Here is an 11,187-nt window from a genome sequence, read left to right as displayed (position 1 = left end):
ACTCCGCCACAGAGGAGAGTGGCAGCCGAGGGGCTGCCCTCTTCGGCGCGCAGGTGGGCGGGCGCCCCAGGCCGAAACGAAGCAGCGCGAGGAAGGGGGGGTACTGGTGGCTCTCCCAGCGACCCCTGCCCGCCCCGCCAGGGGGAGCGTCTGCGCCACGGCCGGCGGCGGGGACCCGGCGGGCGGCGCTGGGCGGTGGCTCGGCGGCGCGGCTGCCCTCCCGCGTCCCCACCCCCTCCCTGCCCGCCCCCGGCGCGGCCCTGCCCGCCCCCTCCGCCCCCTCCCGCGGCGCCATGCGCAGACTCAGTTCCTGGAGAAAGATGGCGACGGCCGAGAAGCAGAAACACGACGGGCGGGTGAAGATCGGCCACTACATCCTGGGGGACACGCTGGGGGTCGGCACCTTCGGCAAAGTCAAGGGTGAGGACCCCTGGGGCAAGGTTCGGCCCCAGCCCGCGATCCGGGCGACTTCCGCCTTTCGCACCTCTTCATCCTCCCCCGCCCCGGCGTTCCTTCTCTCCCAGGCTCGGCAGCCCCCGTCCTGGCTCCAGCGGGAGCGGAGTCAGAGGCCACCGCGGGACTGCGGCGCGACCCTCCCCGGCCGGGTGGGGGTGGGGACCGGTCGCCATGGCGACGGCGCCGCGGCCCGAGGGGCTTGCCAGTGCGAGGGGCGGGGATGCGGCGGTGCGAACTTTCCCAGGTGGGGCAGGCTAGGGTCGCGCAGTTGCTCTCAGCGCTGGGTGGGGGCGCCGGGGTCTCGGCCCGGAGCCTTGGGGAGAGGGCCTCTTGTTCGCTGGGGCTGTGCTCGCTCGTCTCAGGGCCAGCCCATCGCTTCCCTGGCAGTCCTCAGTATTGTCCGTATTTCCGTCCTCTTTAGGAGGTTCTCGACTTACCTGCCCGGGCTGGTTCTCAGGTGTGAAATGTGTCTTCCCCCCCCCCCCACACCTTCCCCCAAAAGTAAGCTTACTTTGGGGGTAGCTTAGAATTTAAAAAAAAGGGCCATCTCGTTGGGAAGGATGACTAAATTTTTTTCGGAGCAGGTAATGAATGTAAACTGGTCCGTATTTGCGATGCATGGTTTATGTTCTGAATGCAGACTCCGTGCCTTCAGTGTTTCTGAATTATCAGTTTTGCAGACTCTGTGTGCCAAACCTGGTAGGTAGTGCAGATGTTGCCTCCAGATAGTATTTATTAGCTCATTAATGTAGTTCGTTTCCATTTATTTTCTCAGGATATTTATATTTTAATAATTTAGTGCACATCATTTGAACTTTTTTCTTTAAGGAAAGTGTGGAATCTCTTACCCTTGTGTTTCAGCGCAGTATTCTGGAAATAACAAACTTGATCACCAGTCCACCAATTCTGGCACAAAAAGTTTAACTGAAAACTTTGTGAGGCGTAAATATTTTTTTTCTTTAAAATATTTGACTTTGTTATTAGGGATGTAGAGGAAGGAAGCATGGAACTGATAAATATAATTCATGCATTGGCTTTGGATATATAATAACCAATGACTTGCATATACTAAGCTCTTGGTAAATATTTGACTTGAAAGAAAAAAAGTTGTGAAAGTGTACAGTGAATTAACTAACTGAGCCTTGCTTTACCGGAGCTAAATAAACATTTTCTGATTTTATCTAGGGATGGAAGAGGAGAACCCTTCCTTCTCTTGCTCTTTCTGAGTCATAGAACTGGAAAATTGCTGTATAGCCCACAGGGAAGCAACTGCCTAAGCCTTCTTATGAAAATCAGCAAGGCCAACAATGTAAGAAAGTAAGAAGCAAATGCCAGAATAGGGTAATAAGAGCCATCAGGGTGGGTCTGTCTTAGGTCAGTAAGATGTCTCTGTGCCCTTAAAATTATTTATCTTTGGCTATGTTGTCTCTTTACTTGTTAGCAATTACAAACTGCTTTACAAATATTTGTAAGAAATGTTCAATAGTGCCCCCAAATAGTGATGACAGTCTTGATACCCTCACTCCTCCCAGGGTTCTGCTTGGATTAGGATGCTCATCATTCTATTAAAGACCTGTGCAAAGTCAGGTCTCATTTTCTTATTTGCTAGGTGGCTTTTGGCATGGCAGATAGGAAAGCAGGAGAAATTTTTCATTTTCTGGATTTGATCTGTGATGTGGCTGTGACATGAATCCTTCCAGTGAGTGCTGTTCCTTAACCTTTGTTCTTCCACATGTGCCTCTCTTGAAGTATTATACTGTCAAAGTCAACCTCTCCAAAGTATAGAAAAGCCAATATTCATCAAAGAATCACAGGTTTCATAGATAGGGTTAAATTTGTTCACAAATACATTAGTTGATATTGGTCAAAATCCTCAACCAGTGCATTTTTAAGTTGTTAAACAGTTGGGATGCTTTCTGCTCCAAGTGCAGTAATAGAAAATCCAACTCAACCTAGCCAAGAACATCTCTTTCTGTGGTTCTTTCTCCAAAGCATGGAAGCTTCAGCATACCTCTCATGAGTGTCACTGGCTCATCCTGTCCCTGGGGCCAGGGATGCCATGTGCTAATTGGGTTAGGCTTGTGTTCCTAAGTAGGTACTAGCAAAGGAGATTGCATTACCCTTGGTGGAATATGGCCCACTGTTGAATGTGTGTGTGGTGGGGGCATCTTTTTCTGAAGAATTTAGTATGGAGAGACAGGATAAATATCTATACAGAATGGGTATTAATTGTTAGGAGAAAGGCGGACATAGCTGCTCAGTGAGCAGGCAAAAACAACTATTACAGTGGTGATGTTGGTAACTTAGCCTTAATTTGACAAGAATTCTTATCAATGATATGATTAATCATATATTCCAATGGAGATAATTTGGAGTAGATAGAGCTTTTAAAATTAGTTACACATTGGTAAATTTAACATAGAAAAGGAATCTAATAGAAGATATGATATTGATATGCAGAAAAATTCCCAATATGATTTTACATGCTTAGAAGAAATTTAATTTTGGGGGTGAAGGCGATTAAAAATTCGCAGTGATGATTTTGTTTCCTACTACAGGCTAAAAAAGTCACTTGGTAACCTAGTGATACCATTGTGAGGAGAAAGTTTAAACAGACTACTAGGGTTGGTTTGGGATTATGCTTGAATTATCTTTTATTATTCCCAAGTTATCTTTTTTCCCCCCCCTGGTTATCAAGGTGTTAGTCTCTCCTCCCTTGCAGGGTCCACGTGCCTTTCCCCAGGTACAGCAATTATAAAAGCATGGATGAAAAGAGAGTCATGTTTCTATTGCAGTAAATTAAAATGGCAGTTTTTATTAAGCTTTCCAAGAGAAGAGAAGACGGTTTTTTTAGTGGTGTAGGTGGTCTTCAGCAAATAAGTTGTTTATACATGCAACCTATTTATTAAGTTGGTAAGTATTTTTCTACATAAAACTGCAATTTCAGGTAAATAGGTGACTATTCTCTTTGTCTTTTTTTTTTTTTTTTTTTTAAGATTTTCTTTATTTATTTGAGAGAGAGAGTGAGAGAGAGAGAGAGCACAAGACGGGGGAGCGGGAGAGGGAGAAGCAGACTTCCTGCTGAGCAGGGAGCCCGATGCGGGACTCGATCCCGGGACTCCAGGATCATGACCTGAGCCGAAGGCAGTCGCTTAACCAACTGAGCCACCCAGGCGCCCTCTCTTTGTCTTTTTATTTAAAAATTTCTTTAAGGAGGGGGTTCCTGGCTGGCTCAGTCAGTAGAGCATGCAACTCTTGATCTTGGGTCATGAGTTCAAGCCCCCACATTGGGTATAGAGCTTACTTAGGAAAACAATCTATATGTTATATAAATATGTATATATCAGCATGGGTAGATCTCAAGTTTATAAGGTTAGGCCACAAAAACCAAAGAAGTAGAACATGTACTGTCATGTTATTTATATAAATTTTAAAATCATACAAAAACACCCAAACATTGCTAGTGAGAGTAAATTGTTGCCACCTCTATAGAGTGTGACAGTATTTATTAAAGTTAACCCAGCAATTCAACCTCTAGGAATTTATCTTATAGATATACTTGTGTGTGTATGAAATAATGAGTTATTCATTGCCATATTATTTATAAATACAAAAGGTTGGAAATAACCTTTGTAGTAGGACAGTAGTTAAATTATGGCTATCCATACAATGATATACCTTGCAAACATAAAGAAAAGAACAAGAGACTATATATAATTTAAGAAGCAATTTCCAAGGTGTATTTTTAAGAGGAAGAATAAGGGGGTAGTAGAACAAATGTGTATAGTATACCTACCATTTGTGTATAAAAAATAGGGGCAAATAAGGTATTTAAGTGTAACTACTTGCATATATATATGGAGCGTCCCTTTAAAGACACGCATGAAACAGTTACATTAGTTGTTCAGAGTGGGGGAATTAGGTAGCAGGGGGACATTTCACTGTATATCTTTTTGTGTTGTTTAATTGTGCAGTGCAGGTATTATGTATTCAAAAGAATATATAAAACTAATTTGTAGAAATAAATGTAGGGAAAACATTGTTACAGTATTGTTTATGGATTCATACTCTAGGGGAAGATAAAGGAGAAAGGGATCTGGGAGGAGGAATACAGAGCTTCACTTGCATCTGTGATGTTTTATTGCTTAAGCTGGTGGTGGGTGGAACATGGGTATTTGGTTTGCCTTTTGGGATGCCTGAAATGTTACATTAAGAAAACCTGCCTTTCTCAGATTTCCACTATAGCTTTTAAAGCTCATCCTTCTCCAGGATTAAGGTATTTCCCTTATACTTCTAGAAGTGGGATTTTTTTTTTTTTTAAGATTTATTTATTTGAGAGAGAGAGAGAGAAAATGCACAAGTTGGGGGGAGGGGCAAAGGGAGAGGGAAAGAGAATCCTAAGCAGGCTGCACGGCTAAGCATGGAGCCCAGCCTGCAGCTCAGTTTACAATCCCAAGATCATGACCTGAGCCAAAATCAAGAGTCCTGTGCTTAACAGACTGAGCCCCCCAGGCACCCCGGAGTGAGATTTTTTTTTACTCTTTTAATTTAATTAATTAATTTATTTTTCTTAAAGATTTTATTTATTTATTTGACAGAGAGAGACACAGTGAGAGAGGGAACACAAGCAGGGGGAGTGGGAGAGGGAGAAGCAGGCTTCCCGCAGAGCGGGGAGCCCGACGCGGGGCTTGATCCCAGGACCGTGACCTGAGCCGAAGGTAGATGCTTAACGACTGAGCCACCCAGGCACCCCTACTCTTTTAATTTTAGAGCGGGAATGAAATAGGTGATCAGAGTATCTTCAGGAGATAATTCTTTATGGCACCTCTTTCCTATTTAAAATTTTCTCTTTCACAGTATGATCTTGTTTCACTTCATGATTATATATCTGATTAGAAGAGCATTTGTTACAGTGTCTTACAGGTAGACAAAGTTCCTTTTGGAAAGCAATAACAGGTTGTTAGCTAGTAGTTGACTAATCCAATGTTCTTGTGAGGGAGACATTGTGAATTTTGGTAACCTTTGCTGTGAGTGACCTACAAGTCTTCTGTGGCAGAAATACTTGTCTTCCGTTTTGTTCAGAAACAGTATCATGGGGCGCATTGGTAGCTTAGTCGGTTAAGTGATGGACTCTTGATTTTGGCTCAGGTCATGATCTCAGGGTTGTGAGATGGAGCCGCACATTGGGCTCCGCACTGTGTGTGGAGCCTGGTTAGGACTCACTCTTTCCCTCTCTCTCTGCCCCTCCCCCCACTCACACTTGCTCTCTCTCAAATAAATAAATAAATAAAATCTTTTTAAAAACCCAGTATCTTAGCACTACTGTAAAACAGTGACAGTCTGCAGAGTAAGATTTTGAGGTTTGGAAAGGGGGCTGGTTCTCTTAATGCATATTCCTGACAGGGTCTACTTGATACTCATTGATTCTGTGGAGCCGCAGTTAATTTGGCTGCAACTAAATTTAGTCAGTAGAGAATCCTCTGCTTAGTTTTTTTTTTTTTTTTTTTAAAGATTTTATTTATTTATTTGACAGAGAGACATAGCGAGAGCAGGAACACAAGCAGGGGGAGTGGGAGAGGGAGAAGCAGGCTCCCCGCTGAGCAGGGAGCCCAATGTGGGACTCGATCCCAGGACCCTGGGATCATGACCTGAGCCGAAGGCAGACGCTTAATGACTGAGCCACCCAGGCGCCCCCTCTGCTTAGTTTTGAGAAAGCAGTTCAGGGTTTGAGGTTTGATATTGTGCCCGGCACCCCCCCCCCTGCAATTTTCTACTGCATATTGTTGGTGGGGTAGAGTAGATAGGTCATAAGACTTGGAGTCAGAAGGCCTATCCCAACTTGATCACTTAATAACTTTACTTCATCAAGTTACATAATCTCTTAGAGCCTCATAATTACCTATATCATAGGTTTGTTGTGAGGCTCAAATGTGATAATGTGTTTTTTCCAAGCTATAAAACACTATTTTCTTTTTTAAAAATATTTTATTTATTTATTTGACACAGAGAGAGAGAGAGAGACACAGCAAGAGAGGGAACACAAGCAGGGGGAGTGGGAGAGGGAGAAGCAGGCTTCCCGCGGAGCAGGGAGCCTGATGTGGGGCTCGATCCCAGGACCCTTGGATCATGACCTGAGCCGAAGGCAGACGCTTGACGACTGAGCCACCCAGGTGCCCCTAAAACACTATTTTCAAAAGTATTATGTTCCTGAAATTCGGATATTGAAGTTTGTTGGTAATTGGGTTCAAGGCAAAATAACTGTTCCTATAATTAAGGAAAAGAACAGATTATCATATTATAGCTTTAAATTACCAAGATTTTGCTGGGAAGAAAGAGGGAGAAAGATGATACTCAGAAGGGCTATTGCCTACTCTGAAAGAGAAAATATTTGAGCCATCAGTGTTAGGACATTACTTGAAAACTTTGGAGGGAAAAGTCTGTATCCAAGTAAGACAGGTTAAAAATGTTTAATAGGTTTCTTTACCAGGCAATCCAGAGCCATTATTGTGTTAATATGCATAGCGGGTTTTCAAAACGGAGAGCATACATCCTTTCCCAGACTTCCTTGCTTACAAAGTCTTTTTCTGTGTAGAGGCTTCAGTCCTAGTATTTCGTAGAGCGTAATTCTTAAAATTCATTGTAATAATTTTAGTTTTATGATTTTTCTAGCCCATAGAAAATTTGAATTCCCAAATTAGAACATTGGAGAGGGGGCTGTAAAAGTTGACTCCTAGTAGGCTGTGAGGGTGAGACAACTTCAAAAAGCAGAAAACTGGGGCACCTGGGTGGCTCAGTCGTTAAGTGTCTGCCTTCGGCTCAGGTCATGATCTCAGGGTCCTGGGATCGAGCCCCACATTGTGCTCCCTGCTTGGCGGGAAGCCTGCTTCTTCCTCTCCCACTCCCCCTGCTTGTGTTCCCTCTCGCTGTGTCTCTCTCTGTCAAATAAATAAAATCTTTAAAAAATAAAAAATAAAAAAAAACACCAAAAAGCAGAAAACTATGGAGCTGGAACATAATACCTAGGAGCAAGAAGTCCTATCCAGCAAACTCCCACAGATGTCACTGTGTGAGGGCACAGGGGAGTAACTGATACTCATACAGGTGGACATTTGCTTGGTTCTCAGTCATTATGTACAGCGTGTTCCATTTAAGAATTCTTGGGGCATTTGTAGTGCAAATTAGAAAACTGGTTTTCAAAAAAGATTACTTTTGTTAATTTTAATGGTGAATATCATATTTTAGAAAAAAACTGTTTTCTAGGGCTGCAATCACAAAGTATGACAAACTGGGTGGCTTCAAACAACAGAAATTTATTCTCTCTCAAGTTCTGGAGGCCAAAAAATCCCAAGTCAAGGGATTTGTAGGGTTACACTCCCTCTGAAGGTTCGTGGTGAGAGTCTGTTCCTTGCCTCTCCAGCTTTTGGTGGCTCCTGGTGTTCCTTGGCTTGTGGTAGCAAAACTCCAATCTCTGCCTATGTCTTCCCATGGCTTCCTGTGGGCGTGTCTGTGCTCTCTCCTCTTCTTATAAAGGATACCATTCATTAGATCTAGAGCCCACTCTAAATCTAGGATGATTACATGAACTTCAGATCCTTAACTGATTACATATGCAAATACCCTATTCCCACATAAGAGCACATTCTAGGTTCTGGTGGACATGAATTTGGGGTGCAGGGGCACTATTCAATCCATTACACTTGTCATTTTATATGCTTTTGGTTTTATGTTCTTGTTTTCTCCCTTATAATGCTTTAATTTTTGAGAAACTTCTATTTATTTTTTTAAAGATTTTATTTATTTATTAGAGAGAGAGAGAGAGAGAGTGAGAAACAGCATGAGAGGGGGGAGGGTCAGAGGGAGAAGCAGGCTCCCTGCTGAGCCGGGAGCCCGATGTGGGACTTGATCCCAGAACTCCGGGATCATGACCTGAGCCGAAGGCAGTCGCTTAACCAACTGAGCCATCCAGGTGCCCCTAATTTTTGAGAAACTTTTAAATTGATCTGGTAGAATGAATAAAATGTGTTCTTGGTATCTTGTCTTAAAACATTGAAATTGATAGGAGGCAGGTTTTTAGTAGACTGAATTAATTTTCTCATATAGGATAAAGATCATAGTAGCAGGGCCAGGCATATAGTAGGTGCAGTGCTCAACTATTTCTTAAATGAATGAATGAATTTTTAGAATAATTTTTACTGGTATGGGGCAGTTCAGTCTATTGTTCTTTTCAAAACTATATAGGGGTACCTAGGTGGCTCAGTCGGTTAAGTGTCCGACTCTTGATTTTGGCTCAAGTCATGATCTCAGGGATCTCTTCCTGTTCCTCAGTTACCTGTAAAGTGTTACTAATAATGTCAGTCTTCTAGGGTTGGTTAGAGTTAGAGCATCAGTAGGTTTGGGCATAAAGTGGGTATGTCATGAATATTAACTACACAGTTGTGTATCTTAATTATGTTACGTGTTATAAATCAAGTAGATTTATATTTTTAAATAATCTGATTTAAACTCAAGTCTGATTAGCCTGTGTTTTAGCTCTGTGCTCTTGTATGACTGACTAAGTGTTCCTGTAGTTTTTAGATAGTAGGTGAAATCACTGTCAAGGATTTGGTGCTAAGTGTGTATGTTTAGCAATAATATGTTGAAAATTAACCAAAGTCAGGGAAGGGTTGAACTTTGGAAGGTAGAAATCTCAGGATTGGTGGTGATGGAAGGGGGGAGGATGGGGCAGGTTGTGGAATTGAAGCTTATGGGGATGGGAGCTAGATGCATAGAAATTATAGCTATTATTTAGCACTTATTAGGGCTTAAAGGAATGCTACTGAATCTAAGTGGATAAGGAGGACAAATCAAAGAGCTGAGATAATTGGCCATATGTGGATTAAAGCAGAAAATTTAGGGCTGATTAAATAGGGATGGGGCAGATTTGGGAGCAGTGGAAAATAAATAGCTCTAAATAGTGATAGCCACCATTTATTTATCAAGCATTTACTATGGCAGATACCATGAAAAGTGCTTTACAAACCCTAATTCATGCATTCCTTACAGTCACTCTTATATGGAGTATGTGGTATTCTTATTTTTATAGACAAATGAATAGAAGGTTGAAGTGATTTAACTTGCCCAGGTCAAACATTAAGTAAACAACCTTCATACTGGAAAGAACCCAGGTCTGTGTTTTGTACACAGATTGCCTTCTCATGTAGAAGGGGAATGGGGCGTTCAGCCCTATTTCTAAAAAAGGTGAATCTAACACCTATCATTGTTTTTTTTTTTTCTTCCCTTTCAGATTTTTTAATTGTAAAGAATATGAAACAGTAAGTAAAATTTGAAAAAAATCACTGTAGGATAACTATTTTCATTTTAGCACATTATCATTGTCATATAAATATTTTTGATGTAGCTAGAAAATGTAGAATGCATATATAATTTTTGTGTGCTCTTTTCATATTTATAAGAACATTTTCTATAGTCTTATGAGAAAGTCTGTTATGTTGGAATAGCAAGGTATTAAACTGTTCTCTGAAATTGGTCATTTAGGTTATTTGCCGTCTTTGTTCTTAAATAAGACACTATAATAAAAACAATCATGCACATTTAAAAAAAAGATTTATTTAGGGCGCCTGGGTGGCTCAGTTGGTTGGGTGACTGCCTTTGGCTCAGGTCATGATCCTGGGACGCATCGGGCTCCCTGCTCAGCGGGGAGTCTGCTTCTCCCTCCGACCCTCCCCCCTCTCATGTGCTCTCTCTCTCTCTCTCTCAAATAAATAAAAAAAAAAAGATTTATTTGAGAGAGAGAGAAAGAATGAGTGGGGGGAGGGGCAGAGGAGAGAATCTTCAAGCAGACTCCCGTGTGGAACCCAACCTGGGGCTCGATCTCAGGACCCATGAGATCATGACCTGAGCCAAACCAAGAGTGGGATGCTTAACCGATTGAGCCACCCAGGTGCGCAATAATTATGCACATTTTTAAATCTACTTAATTCTAAGTTAAATTCTGAGTAAGGGAACTACAGATTTTTAAAAAAATATATTGCTCTTAATGCTATTCTAAGATACCAGTTGCCCTTTTATTTCCCTAAAATGTTCTATTGGTATACCAGCCATGAAAAAGGAATTAGTGCACTAATTTTCCCTTAAAAAAACAAACTGATCATGTACCCTGCTTAGTTATTTACTTAGTAGTAGTGTGTGTGTGTGTTTGTGTGTGTGTGTGTGTGTGTGTGTGAGCGAGAGAGAGAGAGAGAGAGAGAGAGAGGATTTGATTTCGTTACAGTGGCTGTCATGACACCTTCCCCTCCCTTGCTACTGTTCAATTTTTGTTTGAATACTATTTATACAGTCATACTTTTGTGATTTCTGTTGCTTCAAAACTGAAGAAGATATGCCTCTGTTTTTTCTAATTAATTTATAATTTGATGAAATGTTCATGTATTAGAAAAAAGTCTTCAGTTGTACCTTGATTGTTTGGTTATTGATTTCATTCTGTTCATTTAGCTTTCTTTTGGAGGGGGCTTCTATTATTCACAGGTGGAATAATACTCTACTCTCTCTTGTGCGTGAGTTGAATTTTACTTGATTCTCTGTTCTTTATCACCATTCCTTGGCGCGAGCCAAGCTACTCATGCTGTTTGACAAAGTCCAAGTATGGGGGACGATCCTGAAAACAGGAGACTCCACAGCTGGCTCTTGCTATTCTCTTTCATTTTGTTTATGGCAATCTTTATAATTGTGGGA

General features: G+C 41.9%; 1 protein-coding gene across 4 annotated transcripts in view; it reads left to right on the top strand.

Moving 5' to 3' along the window:
• The first annotated feature begins 290 nt into the window (after positions 1-290).
• PRKAA1 (protein kinase AMP-activated catalytic subunit alpha 1) overlaps positions 291-11,187 on the top strand; it is a 33,397-nt gene continuing 22,500 nt past the window's right edge. For 2 of the 4 annotated variants that reach the window (XM_036068466.2, XM_036068465.2), the window contains exon 1: positions 291-420. In XM_036068466.2, the coding sequence (XP_035924359.1) occupies positions 294-420 (127 nt within the window). In that variant the 5' untranslated portion in view covers positions 291-293. Of the gene's footprint in view, positions 421-1,641; positions 1,774-11,187 lie in introns of all 4 variants that reach the window. The other 2 variants (XM_036068467.2, XM_036068469.2) reach the window with 2 other exon arrangements.

Source organism: Halichoerus grypus, chromosome 2 (genome assembly GCF_964656455.1).
Source record: "Halichoerus grypus chromosome 2, mHalGry1.hap1.1, whole genome shotgun sequence".
In the NCBI taxonomy this organism is placed as follows: domain Eukaryota; kingdom Metazoa; phylum Chordata; class Mammalia; order Carnivora; family Phocidae; genus Halichoerus; species Halichoerus grypus.
Note: the sequence above shows the minus strand (reverse complement) of the source record. Positions and strands in the feature narration are given on the sequence as shown.